Source organism: Hyperoodon ampullatus, assembly GCF_949752795.1.
Source record: "Hyperoodon ampullatus genome assembly, chromosome: 7".
Taxonomy (NCBI): Eukaryota; Metazoa; Chordata; class Mammalia; order Artiodactyla; family Ziphiidae; genus Hyperoodon; species Hyperoodon ampullatus.
In genome coordinates, this window is record NC_136920.1 from 110,279,118 (window position 1) to 110,304,273 (window position 25,156).

At 36.4% G+C, this 25,156-nt stretch overlaps 1 protein-coding gene across 1 annotated transcript; it reads left to right on the top strand.

The window, feature by feature from the left end:
* Nucleotides 1-16,069: 16,069 nt before the first annotated feature.
* LOC307056168 (stromelysin-1-like) lies at nucleotides 16,070-24,585 on the top strand (the record flags this gene model as incomplete). The annotated part of the gene is made up of 10 exons (XM_079708712.1): nucleotides 16,070-16,180; nucleotides 16,939-17,183; nucleotides 17,275-17,423; nucleotides 17,550-17,675; nucleotides 20,150-20,314; nucleotides 20,501-20,645; nucleotides 21,539-21,669; nucleotides 22,191-22,350; nucleotides 23,451-23,554; nucleotides 24,485-24,585. The coding sequence occupies 10 exons, from the start codon at nucleotides 16,070-16,072 to the stop codon at nucleotides 24,583-24,585; spliced, it is 1,437 nt and encodes a 478-aa protein (XP_079564838.1).
* Between the last annotated feature and the right edge of the window lie 571 nt (nucleotides 24,586-25,156).

Sequence of the window (25,156 nt, forward strand, 5' to 3'; positions counted from 1 at the left end):
GGAGTCTTTAGGGTTTTCTATATAAAGTATCATGTCATCTGCATATAAGGACATTTATACACAGATACAAAGAGGTACCACTTCCTTTCCAGTTTGGATAGATTTTATTTCTTTTCCTTATGTGATACTATGTACATAGTATTCCAATACTATGTTGAGTAGAAGTGGTAAGAGTGGGCATCCTTGTCTAGTTCCAGAATTTAGTGGGAAAGTTTTCAGCTTTTCACCATTGAGTATTATGTTGGCTGTGGGTTTGTCATAAATGGATTTTGTTATGTGAGGTATGTTTCCTCTATACCCACTTTGATGAGAGTTATTTTTATCATTAATGAATGCTGAATTTTATCAAATGTTTTTTCTGCATTTATTGAAATGATCATATGGGTTTTGTCTTTTCTTTTGTTGATGTGGTGTATCATATTGATTAATTTGTGTATGTTGAACTATCCTTATGACACTGGGATGAATCCAACTTGATAATGGTGTATGATCCTTTTTATGTGTTGCTGGATTTGGTTTGGTAATATTTTGTTAAGGATTTCTGCATCTATACTCATCATGGTTATTGGCCTGTAATTTTCTTTTTTAGTAGTGTCTTTGTTTGGTCCTGTTATCAGGGTGATGGTAGCTTCATAGAATGAGCTTGGGAGTGTTCCCTTCTCTTTAATTTTTTTGAAGAATTTGAGAAGGATAGGTATAAAGTCTTTGTATGTTTGGTAGAAGCCAGCTGTACCTGGACTTTTGTTTTCAGGGAGTTTTTTGAATTACAGTTTCTATTTCACTGCTAGTGATTGCTTTGTTCAAACTGTCTGGTTCTTCTTCATTCAGATTTTGCAGGCTGTAAGTTTCTAGAAACTGGTTCATTTCTTCTTTGTTGTCCATTTAATTGACATATAGTTGTTCATAATTTTTTTCTTTTGTATTTCTGTGATATTGGTTGTTATTTCTCCTCTTTCTTTTCTTATTTTATTTATATGGGTCCTTTCTTCTTGGTGAGCCTGGCCAGAGGTTTGTGAATTTTGCTTATCCTTTCAAGAAATCACTTCTTGCTTTATATTGATTTTTCTACTCTTTTTTAATCCCTATTTTATTTATTTCTTGTCTGATCTTTATTATTTTCTTCCTTCTGCTGACTTTAGGATTTGATTTTTCTACTTTTTCTAATTCTTTTAGGTGGTAGGTTAGGCCATTTATTTGGGATTTTTCTTATGTTTTGAGCAAGGTCTCTATGACTATGAACTTCCCTCTTAGAACTGCTTTTGCTGCATCCCATAGATTTTGTATGGTTGTGTTTTCATTGTTATTTGTCTGAAGATATTTTTTATTTTCTCTTTGATTTCACTGTTGACCTACTGGATTTTTAGTAGCATGTTGTTTAGTCTCTAAATAATCATTTTTTTTTTCTTCTTATTTCTCTTTCTGTGGTTGATTTCTAATTCTATGTCATTTTGGTAAAAAAGTTGCTTGAAATAATTTCTATCCTTTTAAATTTGTTGAGGGTTGTTTCACAAAACAACTAGTATATTGTATATCCTAGAGAATGTTCCATGTGCTCTTGAAAAGAATATGTATTCTGGTTTCTTTTGGATACAGTGTCCTGTAGATATCAATTAAGCCTAACTGTTCTATTGTGTCAGTCAGGATCTCTGTTGCCTTATTGATTTTCTGTCTGGAAGATCTGTCTATTGATGTCAGTGAGGTGTTAAAGTCTCCCACTATTATTGTATTCCTGTTAGTTTCTCCCTCTATGTCTGTTAGTATTTGTTTTATGTATTTAGCTGCTCTTGTATTGGGTGCATATATGTTAACGAGTGTAATATCCTCTCCTTGTATTGATTTTTTATCATGATATAGTGTCCTTCTCTGTCTTTCTTTATGGCCTTTGTTTTAAGTCTATTTTGTCTGTTATGAGTATTGTTAACCCTGCTTATTTGTCATTTCCATTTGTATGAAATATCTTTTTACATCCCCTCACTTTCAATCTATATGTATCTTTTGCCCTCAAGTGGGTCTCTTGTAGGCAGCATATTGTAGTTTCTTGTCTTATTGTCCAATCTACCACTCTATGTCTTTTGATCAGAACACTTAGTCCATTGACATTTAAAGAATTGATTGATAATTATGTATTTATGACATTTTAAACCTTCTTTTCCAGTTAATTTTGTATTTCTTCTTTCTTACTTTCTTCTTCCTTTTATTTTTCCTTTTGTGGTTTGATGGTTTTCTTTTGCATTATGCTTGAGTTCCTTTCTTTTTGGGTTTTGTGACTCTGTTGTATGTTTTTGATTTGTGGTTACCCTTCTTTTCAAGTATGTTAACCTGTAACTACACCTACTTGCTTTAGACTGGTAGTCATATAAGCTCAAACACATTCTAAAAGATCTACATTTTCTTATTCCCTTCCCCAACATTTCATAATTTTGATGTCCTACTTTACATTTTCATCTTTATCCTTTTGCTGTTCCCTGTAGTTATAATCACTTTCACAGAGTTTTTTTATTGTTTTTTAATCTGTTTAAGTGATCTTCAATTATTTTATATATTTACATTTCCTATTGTGATTTCTCTTTCCTGTAGATTCCAGCTTCTTTTCTCTTTAGAGAAGACCTTTCAATATTTCTTTTAGGATAGGTTTAGTATTGTTGTATTCTTTTAGTTTTTGTTTGTCTGAGAAATTCTTTTATCTCTCCTTCTATTCTAAATGATAATCTTTTGGGTTGAATATCCTAGGTTGCAGGATTTTCCCTTTCAGGACTTTGAATATATCATGACATTCCCTTCTGGCCTGCAAAGTTTCTGCAGAGAAGTCAGCTGATAGCCTTATGGGGATTCCCTTATAACTGACTCTTTGTTTTTTCTCTTGCTGTCTATAGAATCCTCTCTTTGTCTTTAACTTTTGCCATTTTAATTTGTGATATGATATGATATGTCTTGGAGTAGGTCTGGTTGGGTTCATTTTGTTTGGGACTCTCTGTGCTTCCTGTACCTGGATATCTGTTTCCTTCTTTATGTCTGCGAAGTTTTCAGCCATAATTTCTTCAAATATATTTTCAATCCCATTTTCTCTTTCTTCTTCTGGGATTCTTATTATGTGTAGATTGGCACACTTTATATTATCCCATAGGCCTCGCATGTTGCTTTCTGTCTTTCCGTCTCCTGTTCTGATTGAGTGATTTCCATAATTCTGTCTTCCAGATCACTGATTATTTAGTTTATTTATTGCCTTTAGCTTAGTTTTCATCTCAGCAACTTAGTTGTCTAATTTTGATTGGCTTCTCTTTATAGTTTCTTGTTCCTTGTTACAGTGAGCTCTGTTTCTATTGATAGTCTTAATACCTTCAGCATTTTTATCACTTTTTTTGAATTTGGGAACTGGTAGACTGGAGAGTCTGTTTCATTGTTCTTTCAGGGTATTTCTCTTGTTCTCTTAATTAGGAGTAGTTCCTCTGCTTTTTCATTTTACTTATATTTCTCTGACTCTATTAATTTAGGAGAAACAGTTATCTCCTGTGGTCTTGAAGAGTTGTTTTTATATGTGAGTGACTCTGTGTGGACAGTATGAGTCCAATATTTTTGGTGCAAGGGCTGCTTTTGGTATGAATGCTTGCCCCATCTTTCCATCAGGGTGTGCTGGTGTTTTCCCTCTTGATAGAGGGTGTGTGTAGTGTTGAGGAGACCAGAGCCTACACTGGATGTTGAGCAGGCTTTCCTCTTTGCTCTGTGGTTGTCACAAACCTGTTGGGGGTAGGGTCTGCTCCCCAGCTGTTGGAGTAGAAGCCCCCAGATCCAGGTCTAAGCTGTAGTGTGAGGAGGTGGTACTGGAGTGCTCCCTTTGGGAAAAGAGCCTGCTGCATGTTCTTCCCCAGGAGTTCTCCACAGGGACATGAAATTTTGTTATGCAGGCTGCCACCCTGTGTGTGCCCACAAAGATCAATGCTGGCACTGCACTCAGAGACTGCCTCTGCTCTGAGAGAACTGGAAAATAGCTCAGAGGACACTTAGGCATGCATGTGCACTCACAAAACTGCCTGCCCAGAAACTGCGGAAGCTAAGCCCCCATGCTTGCTATGGGAATGCCAGTAATTGACTCTGGTTTCAGCACCACCTCTATGTATATATGCCCACAAAGTTCTCAAAACCCATGACAGCCCTGAGCAGTGCCCTGTTGAGTGTGCTGATAATGAGGCTGTTATGGCAGATTCATGCCTCTCCCTTGTTGTTTTGACAATGAGGCTCCTATGGCAGACTTGCCTCTGTCCTGTACACACCCCCAGTTGTGGCCCAGGCCACACTTCCGGCCCTTCAGTCTGTCCTTGCACAGCTAAACCAAGTCCTCTCCCTGTGTCTATCTGCTGAAGCCCAAGTTTCAGCACCCACTCACTGTACACACCAGCAGGTACACCACTCGAACTTGGGAAATGTGGTGATGTGAAAAGGACCATCTCTGCTCGTACCTCTCTGAGCCTCTGAAGCTCCCTGTCTGTCCCAGCAGACCTCCCAGCCAGTGAAGGAGGTTCCCAAGGTGAGGGAACCTTTTTTCTTTCACAGTTCCCTCCCAGGGGCACTGGTCCCATCCCAAATCCTCTTCTTCTCCCTTTTCCCTTTGTCTTGCCTGGTGACATGGGGTTCTATCTTGAAGCTTTGCTTGTATGAGATCTTCTGCAAGCTTTCAGTAGGTATTCTGTGATAATTGTTCCAGATATAGATGTATTTTTCATGTATTTGCACTAGAAAAGCATGTGCATTCTGCTGCTTTTGGATGAAATGTTCTTTATATATCCATTAAGTCCATCTCCTCTAATGTGTTGTTTAAAGCCATTGTTTTCTTATTGATTTTCTGTCTGGATGGATCTGTCCATTGATATCTGTTTGGTGTTAAAGTCCCCTAATATTATTGCATCACTGTAACCTTCTCCCTTTATGTTTGTTCATCTTTTCTTTATGTATTTAGGTGCCTCAATGTTGGGTGCATATATATTTATAATCTTTATATCATCTTCTTGGGTTGATCCCTTGATTATTATGCAATGTTCTTCTTCCTCTCTTGTTACAGTCTTTGTTTTAAAGTTTATTTTATCTGATATAAGTATTGCTACCTCAGCTTTCTATTTATTTCCATTTGCATGGAATACTTTTTCCATCCTCTCACTTTCAGTCATGTGTGTTTTTAGATCTGAAGTGAGTCTCTTATAGACAGCATATATATGGGTCTTAATTTTGTATCCACTCAACCACTTTATGTCTTTTGATTGGAACATTTAATCTACTAATATTTAAAGTGATTATTGATAGGTATGTACTTATTGCCATTTTAACTGTTTTGGGGTTGATTTTGTAGTGTTTTTGTTGTTGTTGTTGTTGTTACTGTTCTTTTCTTCTTCTTTTGTCCTCTTCCATTGTGATCTGATGACTCTCTTTAGTGTTGTTTGAATTCCTTTCCCTTTTGTGTGTGTATCTATTATAGAGTTTTGGTTTGTGGTTACCATGAGATTTATTTACAGCTATATATATTTGATTATTTTAAATTGGTGATGTTTTAAGTTCAAACACATTTTAACTACCCTGCAATTTTACTCCCCTCCTTCCAAAGTTTACTGCTTTTGTCATCATATTTTATATTTTTTTGTTTTGTGAATCCCTTCACTATTTATTTTGGTTATAGATGATGGTACTACTTTTGTCTTTTAACCTTCATACTAGCTTTTAAATGATCGATCTATTACCTTTATTGTATGTTTGCCTTTACTGGTGAGATTTTTCCTTTTATCATTTTCATATTTCTAATTGTGGCCTGTTCTTTCCCACTTAGAGAAGTCCCTTTAACATTTCTTATATAGCTAAATTAGTGGTGGTGAAATCTTTTAGCTTTTGCTTCTTTGTAAAACTCTTTAGCTCTCCTTCAAATCTAAATGATAACCCTGCTTGATAGAGTATCCTTTATTATAAGTTTTTAATTTTATCTCTTTGAGTGTATTGTGCCACTCCTTTCTGGCTGGCAATATTTCTGCTGAGAAGTCAGCTGATAATCCTATAGGAGTTCCCTTGTATATAACTAGTCGCCTTTCTCTTGCTACTTTTAATATTCTCTCTTCATCTTTAATTTTTGCCATTTTAATTATAATGTGTCTGGGTGTGGATCTCTTTACTTTTATCTTGTTTGGGGTTTTCTGTGCTTCCTGGACCTGGATGCCTGTTTCCTTCCCCAATTTACAGAAGTTTTTAAGCTATTGTTTCTTCAAATAAGTTATCTTCCAATTTCTTTCTTTCTTCTCCCGCTGAAACCCTTTTAATGCAAGTTAAGTATGCTTGATGTTGTCCCAGAGGTCACTTAAACTATCTTCATTTTTTCAAAATTCTTTTTTCTGTTCAGCTTGGGTGATTTCCACTACTCTGTCTTCCAGATTGCTGACCCATTCCTCGGTATCAACTAATCTACTGTTGATTCCTTCTATCATATTTTAAAATTTCAGTTATTGTATTCTTTGGCTCTGTTTGTTTTTTATTTTCTAATTCTTTGTTGAAATTCATACTGTTTTCATCCATTCTTCTTTCGAGTTTAGTGAGCATTTTATGACCATTGCCTAGAACTCTTTATTGGATAGATTACTTATCTTCACTTTTTAAAAGATATTGTTACTTTGTTTGGAACATTTTCCTCTGTCTTCTCATTTTACCTATTTCTTTGTGTTTACTTCTATGTATTAAGTAGGTCAGTTGAATTTCCAGATCTTGGAAAAGTGGTGTTATGTAGGACATGTCCTATGGGGGTCAGCAATATGTTCTCCTCTGGTTACTAAATCTATATGCTGTGGAAGTGTCCCCTAATTGAGTTGTGTGCCCCCTTCTTTTGTGGCTGACCCAACTACAGTGTGCACACTGGAAGGTGGAGCTGACCCAAATGGCTGCTAGGTCCTGTCTCATGCAGTGGCTGTGGGCCTGGTAGAGGGTGAAACCATGTCCCCGTGGAGCTAACTGTACAAGCTGGGGTCCATGGGCCCTCTGGGCTAGTGTCAGCCCACGGGTGGACAGGGGTAGGATAGACATTTTCTTTTTTTCTTTTTCTTTTTCTTTTTTTTTTTTCTTTCCAGTACATGGGCCTCTCACTGTTGTGATCTCTCCCGTTGTGGAGCACAGGCTCTGGACGCGCTGGCTCAGCAGCCATGGCTCACGGGCCCAGCCACTCTGTGGCATGTGGGATCTTCCCAGACTGAGGCATGAACCCATATCCCCTGCATCGACAGGTGGACTCTCGACCACTGCACCATCAGGGAAGCCCAGACAGACATTTTTATTGCTATTTTAAGAATAAAGAAAAAAGGACACAGAGAAGGTAAATAATTTGTTTGGTGTCACAGACCTAGTAAGTCCATATTAAGCTTCTAACTGAGGACTGTTTCACCCAAACTCAAGCTGTTTCTACTATCCCACTTTGATTCTATTGACTGATAATCTTTCAACTAATAAGGAGCATGATCTGATACAATTTGGCTCAACTATTAGGGGCAAGATAAAAGAGTTAATAAATTATCAACAACAAAAAATCTTACTCTAATTCTGTACTTTTTTGGAGCAGTCAAGTTGACAATAAAATATCTTGAGGGAGATGTGAATATAAGTGAGGGTGGAAATTTGAGAAGTTTTTCCACTTTTCCTCTAAATTCATGATTTGGAACAGTATGTTGCAATCTCATAATTGCATAAAATATGATTTTCAGAGGAAGGAAGGATTGTGAAATGTGTTTTGGGCCACAAAGGTACTGAACTGTGTGTTTATGCTTAGGACCTTAGAGCTGGATTTTTTTAATGAGCACTTAGGAATTCATGGCTAGCAAGATTTTTGCTGATGTTTTCTGGAATTGGAGCTTTGACCAACCTTGCTGACTGAGGAGACTTTGGAATTTTTAATCTCAATAACACATAATCACTGCTCATATACATTTGTCCTAACTGGGTTGCATATGGACAGCACAAGTGAAAGATAATTGACAGGAAAGACTGGACTTAGAAAGAGGAGAGGGAAGTCAGAACATCAGAAATTCATGAGAGGAGGCCCTAATATTGAAGACTACGAGACATACACTGGGATAATAGACATATCCAGTATTTAGTTTTTGAAAATATGAATATTTGAGAGAGAAAATTTTTGGAAAGGGTTAGGTCCAGACTAAGATGGTGTTATAAATAGATGAAATGCAGAGATTGAATTTAGTCTGAAGACAAAACTTCAGACTAAACTACAAACTCTTGTTTCTATTTGATTTATAGATTTTGACTGAACAACATGTGCATCATCTCTGCTACTTACTGTGTATGTGAACTTGAACAAATGTTTTAACTTTTCTGAACTCCATTTTTTCATCTGTGAACTGAGGATACTGATATTTACCTTGTAATGTGGGTGTGAAGATTACACATAATATAACATGCTGGGTTCATAGTAGATAATCAATATATAGTGGCTTTCTCCTTTCTTAAAAGAGAGTTCTGATACATACCTGTTTGACAATACTACACACTCTGAGAAGAGTAAGAGACACTAATTACCTAAAAGTATATAAAATAATGAAAGTTCAGAACTTTTCCCCATTATTCTAATGGTATAGCTTTAATGGAGAGTAAGCTGGAACACCAACACATGCTCTCTAGGTTTATGTGAGTTAGCTCTGCCTTGGTACATATCCAACTCTAATTTAGTTATACAATACAATTTCATTTTGTCCTTCCTACATAATATGACCCATCCATAAAGATGTGTCAACATTAACAAATCATGACTCATAAGAAGGTGAAGTGTCTCAGCCATGGCAAAGCAGTGCCTAAGATCATTACACAGATTTGTCAGGGCAATGAGTATCAATGGTTACAGATATTTGCACTAACGCCCAGAATAAAGCACTTATAAATTCCAGAATTTAAGCAAAAAATATATGGATAACAAAAGAAAAAGTAATTCAGCCAAGTGTAAATACCCCCAAACTTTCATATATTTCAGAGGTGCATAAGACATGGAGTAGAGACTTTTCCATTGAGAGACTGAATAGAGAAACAGACAATGATTGTACTATATATAAAAATAGAACTTTGACCCACAACCTCTAGCAACCTGCCCAGGAAACCAATCTCCTTATCTTCAACCCAGGAAGCCAGCTTGTTGTAAGTGCATAAAGCTAGATTGATATCTCTAGTGACAATCCAGGACGCTAAACAATAACTTCTGTGACAATCAATCAATCTAAAATGGCTAAGATTTTCTGAGAAACTGATGGGCTTATTTTTGTCTCATTACCAACTGAGGATCCAACTGGACTTTCTAACCAAGTTCACAGGATACACACTTCTAGTTAGCCCACCTACAGCATCCCCAGATCAATAACTTTCAATCAGGATATACACAAATAGTTCCCTTTTCCACACCGTAATGTTTCCCATGTGTCTATCTACTTTGAATCTCTGCGAAAACACACATTTTGGTGGCTGACTCCTTTGCTACAGCAAGCTCTGGATAAATAGCAATTGCTTGGTTGCATTTGGTTGGTCTTTGTTTTTTTTCCACAGCAAGGAGAGACCTGCCAAGTCACAAAGAAAGGAACTCAACCTCAATTGTAGATGAGCTAGTTTCAATTCTTCCCATTTTGCAAGATTAATGGCACCCATGCCTTTTTTATCCTTCCTGTCCCTTTTCTGTCTGTATCATCTCTTTCCATTCTCAATTCTTTTTACTTATATCTGCAATCCTTCAGATTCCCCTTACAGCTCACTTAGATAATTATAATAAATGAGTCAACTTTACCTTCTTTTTATTCTAATCCACCTCAATCACTACTGCTGGATAAATCTCACAGAAGCAAGGTTCCAATGTTTTCACATATCTTACAAGAAAAAATTAAATGGGAAAATTTTCAGCCTAAGAAAACAAATGGCTTCAATCAAAATCCCAGCAAGTTATTTTTTGGGTATAACAAACTAATACTAAAGTTTATATGGAGAGGCAGAAGATCCAGAATAGCCAACACGGTGTTAAAGGAGAACAATTGGCTATAGTAATCAACTCAGTGTGGTATGAGCAAAAGAATAGACAAGTAGATCAATGAAACAGAATAGAGAGCCCAGATATAGATTCACATAAATATAGTCAACTGATCTTTGACAAAGTATCAAAGGCAATGCAGTGGAGCAAAGACAGTATTTTCAACAAATGGTGCTGGGACAACTGGACATGCACATGGAAAAAACTGAATTGAGATACAGTCTTACACTCTTCACAAAAATTAGCTCAAAATGAATCACAGAACTAAATGTAAAACACAAAACTATATATAATTAGAAAATTATATATATGTATATTTAATAGTTCTTTTAAAAAAAGAAGACGCTGGGCTAGTAGCCACTGAAGTAGTCTTTCCCAAACTTGCACTACAGCAGATAAAATGCAAGGAAAAAAATAAGTTATAACATTGAAAACAAAGTTGCTGTTTTAGAATACATTTTCCCACTGTTTGTAAGGACAGAGAAGCTATATTGGATAAAACAAAAGATTGCTTATCTATGCTTATCATATGAAACCTCAGGAACTTATGGTCGTTTGAAAGAACTAGAAATATATTTTTTTCCTCAAATGTCTGATCAGAGACAAGGACATTTATTTTTCTATGAACGAGAAAATACTGAAGCCACATCTCTATCGGATGGTTGTTGATTCTGGAAGAGAGAAAAGAAATTGTGACCATAGAGTTGCATACCAATCCAAGATATCTTCCATAAGAGAGGTTAACAAAAGAGATGCTCAGATATGCTAGAATCAGTAAATTTCTCCTCAACCACCCTTGGAAAATTACATAAAGACATACAATTGTCAACTGACTCAAAATGAACAATTCCAGAATGCATAGTTCAGGCTCTAAAAAGTTTAACAGAGCTATCTTTTCTTGGTTTGTTTGCAGTTTTCTAACTGAAAGGTGACTTAGGTGGATTTGGCAGTATGGGGTTATGCTTGGTCCGTGCTGCTTCTCACACCTATTTCCCTTCTGCTTCTACTCTGATCATCATATAAGAAAAAGTGTTTCTCAAGCAACATTTTATATCCTACAATCAGATGAAATATACTGCCCATTGGAGTACCACTAAAAGCTTTGTTTGCACAATTGAAATAATTATGCCAAGAATATTACAAAATGCTCTCCTTCTTTCCATAAAATCAGAGTTGCCTGGAGTCACATAATGGCCATTGTCATTGCCAAGGAATTTGAATAATGGATTTCAACACATTTACCACTCCTGTTGAGTGATCTGAGTCATTAGGCTTTTATAAATGAAAAAGATAGTCATTCCACGTGCAAATATTATCTGTTCTCAATTTCCTATTTCTAATCTAGTTCACATTCCAACTAAAATGTTTGAATGTTTCTGTGGAAAACAGACATAAAAATTAGCGTATATGATCTAATTTCAACCATGAAAAATGTACATTTTAAAAAACCCATAAGCAACATGTTTTATTCTGTAATGCAGAGGGAATACATCACCTTAATAGTACTTATTTTTGGCTGATGATATTCAGTTTGTGGGAAAACATAGATAACATTTTATAAATTTTCCATGATCAGCATGATGTAAAAATGTATACACAGGTATTAAAAAATCAAAAGTACAGTAAAGTGTTAATAGTGTTTTTCTCCTAGCAGCTTGAATGTAAATGATTTATTTTCTTCTAACTTTTTTTACACTTAAAATTTTCTATAGTAAAAATATAAAATTTTATTGAAATGTAAAAAATTTAATTGAATGTATTTTGCAGAAACATGGCTTTCCATCACCAAGAAAATCAACTAAACATCTACAGTAATTCCCCTTACATACTAACGAGTTCCATTCCGAGAGTGCGTTCTTAAGTCCAACTTGTTCATAAGTCCAACAAAGTTAGCCTAGGTACTCAACTAACACAGTCAGCTATATAGTACTGTACTGTAATACGTTTATAATTCTTTTCACACAAATAATACATAAAAATCAAACAAACACAAAAAATAAAGAAAACATTTTTAATCTTACAGTACAGTACCTTGGAAAGTACAGTAGTACAGTAGAACAGCTGGCATAAAAGGGCTGGTTTCGAGTGAATGGGCAAGAAGAGTTACTGACTGGAAGAGGGAGAGGAGGTGGGAGATGGTAGAGCTGAAAGATGGTCAGCAATAGGAGACGGAGGGAGCTGCAATTTCACTCATGCCTGACGTTGATGGAACGCATGTTCGCATCTTTGAAAGTTTGCAACCTGAAGGTTCATATGTAGGGGACTTGCTGTAAAATAAATTAAATAAACTAAACATCTTAGTTTCAGGTTAATGGTCTTCCACAACGAGCTTCAATCTGTCTTCCCATAGCTTTATTTTTCATTTTTCATTATTCCCCTTCACACATATTTCACTTCAAAAAAAAATTAACCCTTTGCCATTTTACGTATAGACTCTAAATTTTCTTGACTCTGTATGGCTGTTTATCCTGTTCCTGGATTTTCCTCTATGTCCAAATCATTTCAGGTTTCACTTATTTGTGGCTTTACCTTGGGCTTTTTCTAAACTAAGCAGCTTTCCTTCTGCATACTTCCTGTACAGCTTCTTTCTTTATTTCTTATAAAATCTGATGCAGAGGTCATCTCCTCTACTAGATTATACCCTTTTCTCCTTCATTCATTCCTTCATTCTGTCCTCTCATCCTTCCTTCTTTCCTATTTTTAAGTAGCTAATTTGGTCACTTTTTTCCCTATATTTCTCTTTTAAATATTATCTCCAAATCTACAGTCTTACTTTTTTTATTCTGAAGAATTTAAAACTCAGACACTTGAGAAATGAATGAATAGCTAAAAGAATGATATATCAGCTGGAGGTAGCAAGGATCATGTGTTATTTCATCTGATTAGTCATGGAGAATCATGATAAATAGGAAGACAAAAGTGAAAAGTTATGAGACAGACTGTTACTTGGACTAACTTCCTGCTTTTGAATCTAAGTTTGGATCAGATTTAAGTTTACTTCTAGACCTCTGATGCCTGGAGGTTAGATTTAAAAAAGCACCCATTCTGACCCTTGTACATATTTCACCGTATGACAAATGATTGTTCTGTGGAACAGTCATTTCCCTTCCTGTGCAGAAAAGGCCCATTTTTCCCCTAATGTTCACAACTCCCCTCTACGTTTGATGTATTGGGTTGGCAAAAAATTTTGACAGAAAAACCGAACAAACTTTTTGGCCAGCCCAATATTTACTCTTTCTTACTCTTTTTCCTGCTTTTTTCCTTTCTTTCCCTTTCCCTTTCTCTTTCCCTCCCCTCTTCCTTCCTCCATTTGTCTTTTCTTCCTTCTTTCCTTCCTTCCTCTTCCCTCCCTTCCTTCCTCCACTCAGTTACTCTGTAATTTTCCTATTCCTTTGCATTATTCTGTTCCCTTTTAAAATTTAATCCACAAAATTCAAACTATCTCATTCATTGTCAGAAAATTCCTTGACTCCACAGTCTTAGTTTTGGTGTTCAATAGATATAGGAATAAGGATTTTAAGTATATAAGTCTTTTATTTATTCTCTTATTAGAGAGACTTAAGATGATAGCTTGAAACTTTTTCTAGGAAAATAAAATAAAATAAATCAGTTATTAAGGTATTTAGTAAATATGACATGTACGATCTGGGAATTTATATATGCATCATTTGTGAAATTTTTGACTTTTCATTTACCTGTTTGACTTTTGCTGTGAGCCTTTCATTCATAATTAACATATTAATTAATTCTCTACCCGATTTGGGTGTTCCTGCTGTATGCAGAGCCCCACCCTAAGTATTAGGAGTACAGAAATAAATGGGAAACAGTCCCTACCCTCAAGACTTTACAGTAATATGGGGAGGCAGATAAGTAAACTATTACACTACAGTTCAGTATGAAAAATCAGGCAAGTACAGATACTGTTAAGAAATAAGTAATGAACTCTTCCTGGGGCTCAAGGAAGACCTCTCAGAGAAGTCTGTTTTAAAAGATGACAAAGTTCTGCACTGGCAAACTTGTGTTTTTCTCAGGAAAAAGATGGCCTCTTTTGTCAATTATTTTTGAACAGTTGGGAAAATGAACATAAAATCTGTCAAGTTTTCCTCTAAATTTAAAAAATGTTTTATAAATTATGCTAGCAGAGAAAATTTACAAAGAAACCCCCTTAATTTAGAAGGAATTGACAATTGTGGATGTCACAGCTCCTCTGCTTTTAATTTCTCACTACCTCTTCTGCCTGACTTCATTGTTTCTTCCTGGAATTCATATCTGGTACAAGCCCTTACCACTCCAACCCCCTTAGCTCCCCTGACATCAGTGTAAACAAGTATTTTACCCTTATCTCAGTCAAAACGAAACAAGACACTAAGGAATATAGAACTCTAGTTTTGATGTGTCTTTGAACAGAATCTAGCCTAAAAATGGATGCTCAAAAGTACCATATAACCCCTGCCAAGTGGTTATTAGGCAACTGGAACCTTCCAGCTACAGGTTACAACCACTGAAGAATCCTATTACATCTTCTATAAATATTGAGTGAAACATCTCCAATATTTCTTTAAAACCATACAAAAAGTAAAGCAGAAAAGGAAAATTCAAAAGGGATGTAAGTGGGAGAAATCAAAACATACACTTATTAAATGTTCATTAAATGCACATTTTTATTCATCATTTTATTTAATTCTCACTCCCAGGATATTCTGCTCTTTAGTAAACAAATAATCAAGCAAACAAAGAAAAAACAAAGTGTGGTGATAAATAAAAGTTTGTGCACTTAGTAAATGTTCAATAAGTGTAAGTTTTGCTTCCTCCCACTAGCATCCCTTTTGAATTTCTTTTTAAATTTATTTTTCTAAGGATATAGGAAGTGAGGTTGGTGGGGAGATAGGTTGGTGGCAGGTGGCAGGAGAATTGTATGTAAAGTATTTAACAAAGTTTCTTCCTCTGGGAAGGTTTAGGTTCTTCCTTACAAACATTTATTTCACACAAGTGATGTGAGCAGTAGTCCAGTTGACAAAGAAAAAGAAAGAAAATGTGGGAAAGGGAAGGGAAGGAAAAGAAAAAGGAAAAAAGGGAGGAGAAGAGAAGAGAAACATGATAAGCAAGGGACAAGAATTTAGGATGGCTTTTTTTTTAACTTTAAAATATCTACAAATTTGAATTTAGGGAGGAAGAAAAGAGATGGAAAGAGAATAAGAAAAGAGTAGAAGATAAGACAGAGGAGAATTTCAGTCTAATGAACAAAGTAATTTATATGAATTCTTTGAGTATTTGTGGAGTAGCTATTACAGGTCTATCATCCATTAATAAATTGGGTACAGAATTAAGACCAACCAAAAGAAAATGTATATGTGTCCTTCTTCCTCAAAATCTTGAGGAATGAGCATCCTTCCCATGAGCGTCTCCTCCTCAAGGACTAACAAGTCCAAGCAGAATGTGACAGTAGGTATTTCAAATCAAGTTTCAAAAAGTGAATTTCCCTTTCAATTTTATTCTAGATAGTATTTCTTCTGTTTTTACAGAATTTAATAGTATAGACTGTAGCTATTTATGTACAGCTTTGCATTTACTTATATCTTATTACATTTGATTTTAAATATGTTCTTCTTAAAATAAAATTACATTTAAAAGTTCTACAGAATTCTGACTTTTTTACCATGTCATGTTACTTCTCAAATCCACAAACATAAACTATCTAGTAAATTCCAGTCACTTTTTTTTCCAGAATAAAAAAAAAAAAACTGCTCCAGTCTTCTTCTTACCAAGACAGGAAGAATTTCCTGGAGATTAATCACTCTTTTGACTTGCAAAATGGAAAGGTTGAGAGAAATTAGTAAAGTAGGTTATATCATCCTATTTTGGATTTGAAATTTTTGAAAAAGGTCCTGCTGCCACTCATAGGAAAGCAATCATGAGTCAAGCTGTGTGTGGGTGATCTAAGCAAACATTGTCACCCTATAAAAGTCGGACTCCAGACCATTAACCTAGAAGAAGATAGGCAGAGAACAAGGCATTAAGACAGAAGAGAGCTGAGAAAAGTCAATGGAAATGAGGAATCTTCCAGTTCTGCTGTTGCTATGTGTGGCAGTTTGCTCAGCCTATCCATTGGACAGAGCTGCAAAGGACAAGGATGACAGCATGTACCTTGCTCAGGTAATTAAGGGAGCCAGCCCTCACGTTCCCTGACAGGGCCAACTGGAAACACTCTCTACTTTCTATTTATAAAACTCACAGGATTGTTTGAACTTAATGTATAGGAAGTTCAAAGGCAGAGAGTTGTACGTGGAGAGGGTCTCAGTATCACCTATTTGGACTCCTCTTTTTATGCCAGAAGAAACAAAAGCCAGAGATATTAGGTAATTTCCTAAGATCAAAGCCACCTTACTAGCAGCACTGCTTAAGAAACATGATTAACAAGTGGAGAGTATATGAAATATATCTTGCTTTGGAACTTCTGTAGGTATTTTAATCCAATATAAAGTTAGATGGATATTTTTATTGCTGGTGTCATGTTTAGATATAGAGATTTGTCTAAGTTTTTTTCTTAAGCCAGGTCCTTGTGAGATGCATAAAGTGGAAAATTGAAAAAATGTAGCTGAAATGTACAATAACTCACAAGGAAGTTTGTTTTGATTTTCTCCTTTAAGTTCCCTGGATAATTATCTTGATTTTCCAATTCATTGCAATTTTCATTGCTTTGGTAGTAAAATAAGCTGCAGAGATATTCTGTTACAAAGATAAAACAAAAGTGAGGAGGAGTCTGCAACTGAAGAATTAAACAAATATGACACTTTGATTTCAATAAACTAGAGGAATATTTCAAATAGATTAAGTGAGCAACTGTACAAGTTTACCATAAACCACTAAAAATCATAAAAATGACCTAAAATCTATATTTATGTTTCTGCTAGCAATACCTCGAAAACTACTACAACCTTGAAAAGGATGTGAAACTGTTTGTTAGAAGAAAGGACAGTAGTCCGGTAGTTAAAAAAATACAGGAAATGCAGAGGTTCCTGGGGCTGGAGGTGACGGGGAAGCTGGACTCTGACACTCTGGAGGTGATACGCAAGCCCAGATGTGGGGTTCCTGACGTTGGTCACTTCAGCACCTTTCCTGGCATGCCCAAGTGGAGGAAAACTCACCTCAATTACAGGTAATGGGTCCAAAGAGATTTTGACATAATACTGAGATTTATAAATCACTATCACAGGAGAAATAGTATCTTCAATTGTTTTTTCATACAGGATTGTGAATTATACACTGGATTTGCCAAGAGATGTTGTTGATTCTGCCATTGAGAAAGCATTGACAGTCTGGGAGAAGGTGACTCCATTTACATTCTCCAGGATCAATGAAGGAGAGGCAGACATAATGATCATTTTTGCAGTTCGAGGTAAAAAACAGAAACAAGAGGGGAAAAAAACCCATACAAAATTTTATCTGTTGTTGTTTCATTAGAAAAGATTCCAGAGAGATCCTAATTACTAATCTCGACAATAAATATATTTTTCTCTCTTAGAACATGGAGACTTTAGCCCTTTTGATGGACCTGGAAAAGTTTTGGCTCATGCCTATCCACCTGGGCCAGGGATTTATGGAGATGCTCACTTTGATGATGATGAAAAATGGACAAAGGATACATCAGGTCAGTTATACATCTCTCAGAATGATTTCAGTGTTGATTTTTGTTTTAACTTTAACTTTTTTAAATTTTTTTATATCTTTATTGGAGTATAATTGCATTACAATGGTCTGTTAGTTTCTGTTTTAAAACAAAGTGAATCAGTTATACATATACATATGTTCCCATATCTCTTCCCTCTTGCATCTCCCTCCCTCCCACTCTCCCTATCCCACCCCTCTAGGTGGTCACAAAGCAACCAGCTGATCTCCTTGTGCTATGTGGCTGCTTCCCACTAGCTATCTACTTTATGTTTGGTAGTGTATATATGTCCATGCCACTCTCTGGCTTTGTCACAGCTTACCCTTCTGCCTCCCCATATCCTCAAGTCCATTCACTAGTAGGTCTGTGTCTTTATTCCTGTCTTACCTTTAGGTTCTTCATGACATTTTTTTCCTTAAATTCCATATATATGTGTTAACATATGGCATTTGTCTTTCTCTTTCTGACTAACTTCACTCTGTATGACATATTCTAGATCCATCCAACTCATTAAAAATAGCTCAATTACGTTTCTTTTTATGGCTGAGTAATATTCCATTGTATATATGTGCCACATCTTCTTTATCCATTCATCGGATGATGGACACTTAGGTTGTTTCCATCTCCGGGCTATTGTAAATAGAGCTGCAATGAGCATTTTGGTACATGACTCTTTTTGAATTATGGTTTTCTCAGGGTATATGCCCAGTAGTGGGATTGCTGGGTCATATGGTAGTTCTATTTTTAGTTTTTTAAGGAACCTCCATACTGTTCTCCATAGTGGCTGTACCAATTCACATTCCCACCAGCAGTGCAAGAGTGTTCCCTTTTCTCCACACCCTCTCCAGCATTTACTGTTTCTAGATTTTTTGATGATGGCCATGATGACTGTTGTGAGATGATATCTCATTGTAGTTTCGATTTGCATTTCTCTAATGATTAATGATTTGAGCATTCTTTCATGTGTCTGTTGGCAGTCTGTATATATTCTTTGGAGAAATGTCTATTTAGGTCTTCTGCCATTTTTGGATTGGGTTGTTTGTTTCTTTGTTATTGAGCTGCATGAGCTGCTTGTAAATTTTGGAGATTAATCCTTTGTCAGTTGCTTCATTTGCAAATATTTTCTCCCACTCTGAGGGTTGTCTTTTGGTCTTCTTTATGGTTTCCTTTGCTGTGAAAAAGCTTTGAAGTTTCATTAGGTCCCATTTGTTTATTTTTGGTTTTATTTCCATTTCTCTAGGAGGTGGGTCAGAAAGGATCTTGCTGTGATTTATGTCATAGAGTGTTCTGCCTATGTTTTCCTCTAAGAGTTTGATAGTTTCTGGCCTTACATTTAGGTCTTTAATCCATTTTGAGCTTATTTTTGTGTATGGTGTTAGGGAGTGATCTAATCTCATACTTTTACATGTCCCTGTCCAGTTTTCCCAGCACCACTTATTGAAGAGGCTGTCCTTTCTCCACTGTATATTCCTGCCTCCTTTATCAAAGATAAGGTGACCATATGTGCATGAGTTTATCTCTGGGCTTTCTATCCTGTTCCATTGATCTATATTTCTGTTTTTGTGCCAGTACCATACTGTCTTGATTACTGTAGCTTTGTAGTATAATCTGAAGTCAGGGACCCTGATTACTCCAGCTCCGTTTTTTGTTCTCAAGATTGCTTTGGCTATTCGGAGTCTTTTTTGTTTCCATACAAATTGTGATTTTTTTTGTTCTAGTTCTGTGAAAAATGCCAGTGGTATTTTGATAGGGATTGCAGTAAATCTGTAGATTGCTTTGGGTAGTAGAGTCATTTTCACAATGTTGATTCTTCCAATCCAAGAACATGGTATATCTCTCCATCTATTTTATCATCTTTAATTTCTTTCATCAGTGACTTATAATTTTCTGCATACAGGTCTTTTGTCTCCTTAGGTAGGTTTATTCCTAGATAATTTATTCTTTTTGTTGCAATGGTAAATGGGAGTGTTTTCTTAATTTCACTTTCAGATTTTTCATCATTAGTGTCTACAAATGCCGGAGATTTCTGTGCATTAGTTTTGTATCCTGCTACTTTACCAAATTCATTGATTAGCTCTAGTAGTTTTCTGGTGGCATCTGTAGGATTAACTTGGAGAACTCTTAATAGCTAAGAATACTGAAGAAATGGGGTGTTATGGATTTCCAAATGGGTCAAGAATCAGCAGAATCAGGCTGGAGATGGGAGTAATTGGATATGGCTGGATAATTTTTCCCAGAGATTGATTTCAATAATGAGCCTTGAAAAACACTTTGCTTTCCATTAAGTGTACTCATTCAATTGATCAATTAACCAAAAAAAAAAAAATAAAATAAAATAAAAGAGGGGGGAAGCACTGTGTGCTTCCAGGAAGTAAACAAATATAATACACAGCTGATCTGTGTAATGTACATGTATTTAAGGACTGAGTGACTATTATTTATGATTTCTTTAATAGGGATCAATTTATTCCTCGTTGCTGCCCATGAACTTGGCCATTCCCTGGGTCTCCAACACTCAACCAATAGTGAAGCTTTGATGTACCCTGTCTACAACCCATTGACAGACCTGGCTCGGTTCCACCTTTCTCAAGATGATGTGAATGGCATTCAGTCCCTGTATGGTGAGTGATGCTGGAAAAATTAGGCATTGTAACTTTGCAATGATGGTCTTCAGGAAAGCTTCAAAATGCTGCATAAAGCATTTGTAATTTAACTCAAAGCACTTTGAGAATGTTTGGAAAGGATATAAATTAACAGAAGAATCACATTTCTTCTAATGTTTGCATCCTCATATCTCTTCCCTTTAGGACCTCCCACAGCTTCTGCGGATGACCCTGTGGTGCCCACAGAATCTGTGCCTCCAGAACCTGACACACCAGCCACATGTGATCCTGCTTTGTCCTTTGATGCAGTCAGCACTCTGAGGGGAGAAGTTCTGTTCTTTAAAGATAGGTCAGACCAGAAAACTATATTTTCCTATCTATTCTTTTGATGTATCTATACAATGCTTAGAGAGGAAAACAAACAGAAACTTGATAGGGATTTTTAAATATTTAAAACAAAAAAATTTTTTTCCGAACTGTAATATTTCTGATGCTTCACTTTCCATATTTTCCTAAAATTGTCAAGTTCATTTTCAAAGACTTAGGATGATTTAATTTTTACCCTGTAATTGTCATTTCCAAATGTTATAAGTTACAGTTGCTTTTCAAAAGTCACAATTAGAACTTTAGAATCAGAATTTTATCTTTACTTCCTTTAAAAATGATACCAGGATACCATTACATTTAATCAATTAATTTACTCACTGCTGGATAAATATGCACATGATAAAACTGCAAAAGTGGAAAGAAAGTTAAAAGAAAGTCATCACCACATCATTGACTCTTAGTTCCTCAGTTCTCCCTATCTTCATCCATAGTGATGAACTCTTAAATATCCTTCCAGAATTGTTCTGTGTATATATAAAAATATACTTACATGCACGTATACATACACACACATCTGCCTATCTTTTTGAAAATATAAATGATGGTATAATATATATATTATTTGCATGAATTGTAAGTATTTAAAGGTTACAGTCAGCTGATTAATTTGCATTGTAAGATTACTTTCCTTTCACAGAAGACATTACTCTGGAATCCTATGGCAACAGTTCCAGTGCAATCTTCTGGAAAAAAAGGGAAGATTTTTCCCCAGTGACAACACACCTGATTTCTCTCTGTCATTAAGCCTAGAGGATATGGGAATGGGGGAAGATGGGTGAGACAGGACAATGAAGAAAATACGCTGAAAGGTGAAAGGCTTCTTTCAACTTTCATTTCTTTTTACATGTTTTTCAGACATTTTTGGCGCAGATCCTTCAGGACACCTGTTGAATTTCATTTGATCTCTTCGTTTTGGTCATCTCTTCCTTCAGGCATAGATGCTGCATATGAAGTTATTAGCAAAGACAGCGTTTTCATTTTTAAAGGTAATTATTATATAATAATTTCTTTAATTTGCTAAAATAAAGCCTCTCACTGGAAAATTGATTAAGACTTTAATTGGAAATTGCCCAGAGTTGTAAATTCCCTCAATTGGTCTGTGTTCATTCATTCAAGCTGCAAATTTTTGTTTAATGTCTATTTTGAGCTGGTGACTAAATCTAAAATTTTGGCTTCCTTTTTTTTTTTTTTTTTTTTTTTGCGGTACGTGGACCTCTCACTATTGTGGCCTCTCACATTGTGGAGCACAGGCTCCGGACGCACAGGCTCAGCGGCCATGGCTCACGGGCCCAGCCGCTCTGTGGCATGTGGGATCTTCCCGGACCGAGGCACGAACCCGTGTCCCCTGCATCGGCAGGCAGACTCTCAACCACTGCACCACCAGGGAAGCCCCCTGGCTTACTTTTTACTGTGAAAATCAAAGGTGCTAAGAAGTATTTCTAAAACCAAAGGTATCTGTTGTAGATTCAATGTGATTGTGATTTTTTTAAAAAAAAAAAAAACACAGGAAATCAGTTCTGGGCCATCAGAGGAAACGAGGTGCAAGCAGGTTACCCAAAAGACATCCATACCCTGGGTTTTCCTTCAACAATAAGGAAAATAGATGCAGCCTTTTCTGATAAGGAAAAGAAGAAAACATACTTCTTTGTAGAGGACAAATACTGGAGGTAAAATTTGATTGGAATGACTTTGTATGATTCTAATTAGGGAAATCATTTTCTTTTTCTAAGGAAATCCCCCGCTTTACTCTTAGACCTGCATCCCTCACAGTAGGAATGGTGGGGCTTTAGACAACTGTGGGGAAGTGCTTACTTTCAAATACAGCAGTACCTGATAACAGGCATTTCTTAAGCTCTCCTGTTTTGAGTCCCATGTACAATAAGCTGGAGCTTCCCTTTGTGCTGTTGCCCCATCTGCCTGGAGTGTGCTCCTTTCTCCTCCACCTACACAAACCCTGCCCATCCTCCAAGTCCTAGCTCAAGTCGCACTACTTCCATCAAGCTTTCCCTGCTGCATTCCAAACCCAACTGGGCTTTTCTTTTTTGAAAGAAGCCTTGCGAATCCAGGCCACAGGGAAACCATTCCTTTCCCTTTGTCTTATAGTCCACTCATTGTTTGTTTGTCTTGATTTCCCAACTGTACTATGTGATTCTCAAGGGCTTCCCCTAGCTTCACCCTTTCATTACCTCTGCCTAAGAGGATGACAGGTAATAAGAGTCTAGCTGTATAGGACTCTCAGAGGGGCTAATTCTTGGGCTATCTGCCCAGACTCTGAGATCTGGGAGGACCAACCAAGGTCCAGCCAACAATCAAAGTTGCACTTACTGTGCTTTGCTTCTTGTCCCAATCCCTTTTCATAGGAGACTGCCATAGGAAATCCAGATGTGCATGGTAGGGACAACATATATGTACAAAGTATGATAGACAACTTCAAATTTGTATTTTAGATGAATGATTGAATTCACTTTATGTTCATATCTTTGTGATAGAAGAATGATTAAGATTCTTTCTGTCCAGACCTAAGAAATATGGTAACAAACAGTATCTGCTAGATCAGGATGTTACCTCTATTTCTGGTAGAGATTTTAAGAACTAAGTTTGCAGTACCATTAAAGTCACACATTTCTGTAGCACTAAACATGTCTGATATTTATTTGCAGTACTTGGAAAGTTTGTTAGAATTCCACATTAAACCTAACATGATTTACAAATTTTCGTAACATGACCTCCATGCAATGCTGAGCTTTGTTTCTTTTACTCGGTGCAGATTTGATGAGAAGAGACAATCCATGGAGCCAGGCTTTCCCAAGCAAATAGTGGAAGACTTCCCAGGGGTTGATCTAGAGGTGGATGCTGTTTTTGAAGCATTTGGTAAGAGGACACATTTTGTTGGCAGTGGGCCACATGAAACAGTCTATAGTATCAGAGGGAAGAGGAAAATCGAAATAATATTTCATAACAGTTTTCTTTAACCGGGTTCCTCCTTTCAACCCTAAATTTCAACTTATGAATTTCATGTCAATTATATGACTACCTCATATAATAAGTTATATAAAAATTCCCTCAAGTGGTGTGGCCAAGTTTAACACTGACCAGCTGGCGTTCTCTATCTCACTGCTGCTACTAATTCCCGGGGAGATTTTCTCTGTCTTTCCTGAGTAGTCAGTCAGTTGCCAATATTTAACTTTCCATGAGCCCAAAATCTAAAAAAAAGATTTTTTTCCTCCTCAGGGATAGATGGGTGGAGGGATAGATGATCTTTATTGAAAGGTAATTTGAGCACCATGATGACAGAGTCATAAAGGATCATCAGGCTCTGAAAGAGTCCCTGTGCCTCTCTGAGGCCAGAAATGCCCACCAGGCTGCCTCATGAGGAAAGGGGAGGAGGAGTATTGGGAAGGAAAAGCTTAAAGGTACCACAGTTTCCAAATATGCAGAGAATTTTATCTGACTGCAAGCAGAATAACCTAATAACTCAGAGCATGATTTTGCTGTCAGACAGAGCTGAAGTTGAGTGCCATCTCCATTCTTTCCTTGTTGAGTGACCTTGGGCAAGCATCTAAATTTGTCTGAACCTCAACTTCCTCATCTGTAAAATGGAGTTAGATATACATGCCTCTTAGGATTGTTGCAGAAATAAATGAAAAAACATCGCATAAAATGTTTATCATAGTCCCTGCCAAATAGTATAATTCTATAAACACTTTCTGCTTTTAGGTATCTATTATTATGAGTTTTGTACTTCACCAAATTTACTTATTGGAAAAAATATCTCACTATTTCCCCTGTCTGTATTTGCAGGGTTTTACTATTTCTTCAATGGATCTTCACAGTTGGAATTTGACCCAAATGCAAAGAAAGTGACACATGTTTTGAAGAGTAACAGCTGGTTGAATTGTTAGGAGAGATGCTTAGAAGGCATAAAATGGTAATTCTAAATGAAGCTGATAACTCTTCACCTAAGTCTCTATGAATTGAAATGGTTCATTTTCTCCTGTGTGTGCAGTGACTGAGAATGAGAGTGTGAGCTGCTGTGTCTTGCCCATTAGCTTCACAAATTACAGGGCATTCAAATGGGCTGTGTGTTTGCACTTTGCTCACATGGGGTAGCCTCCCACAGGGAAGGAAGAGGCACTTGTGCAACAGACAAGTGACTTTATATATAATATTTTTTATTATTTAATAAAGAGGAGTTGTCAGTTATTTTATTTTATTGTTTTGTTTGTTTCAAGGACTAGTTGTCCTCACAATCTTGGGCACATTGTGGACTGAACAGGAGACAGTAGAGGTGGCAGGATTAGGATCTCCAGAGCTGGGGCCTCACAATGGGCTCATCTAGAACTGGAAACAATCTTCCACTTGCCCTCCCCAGGTACCCTACAAAAGAGATGCTATTTCCACCAACCAGGCATCATATGTGTTCCTGACATACCTAAGGAGAAAGATCTAGGGAAGTTGTCACCTTATAGGGCA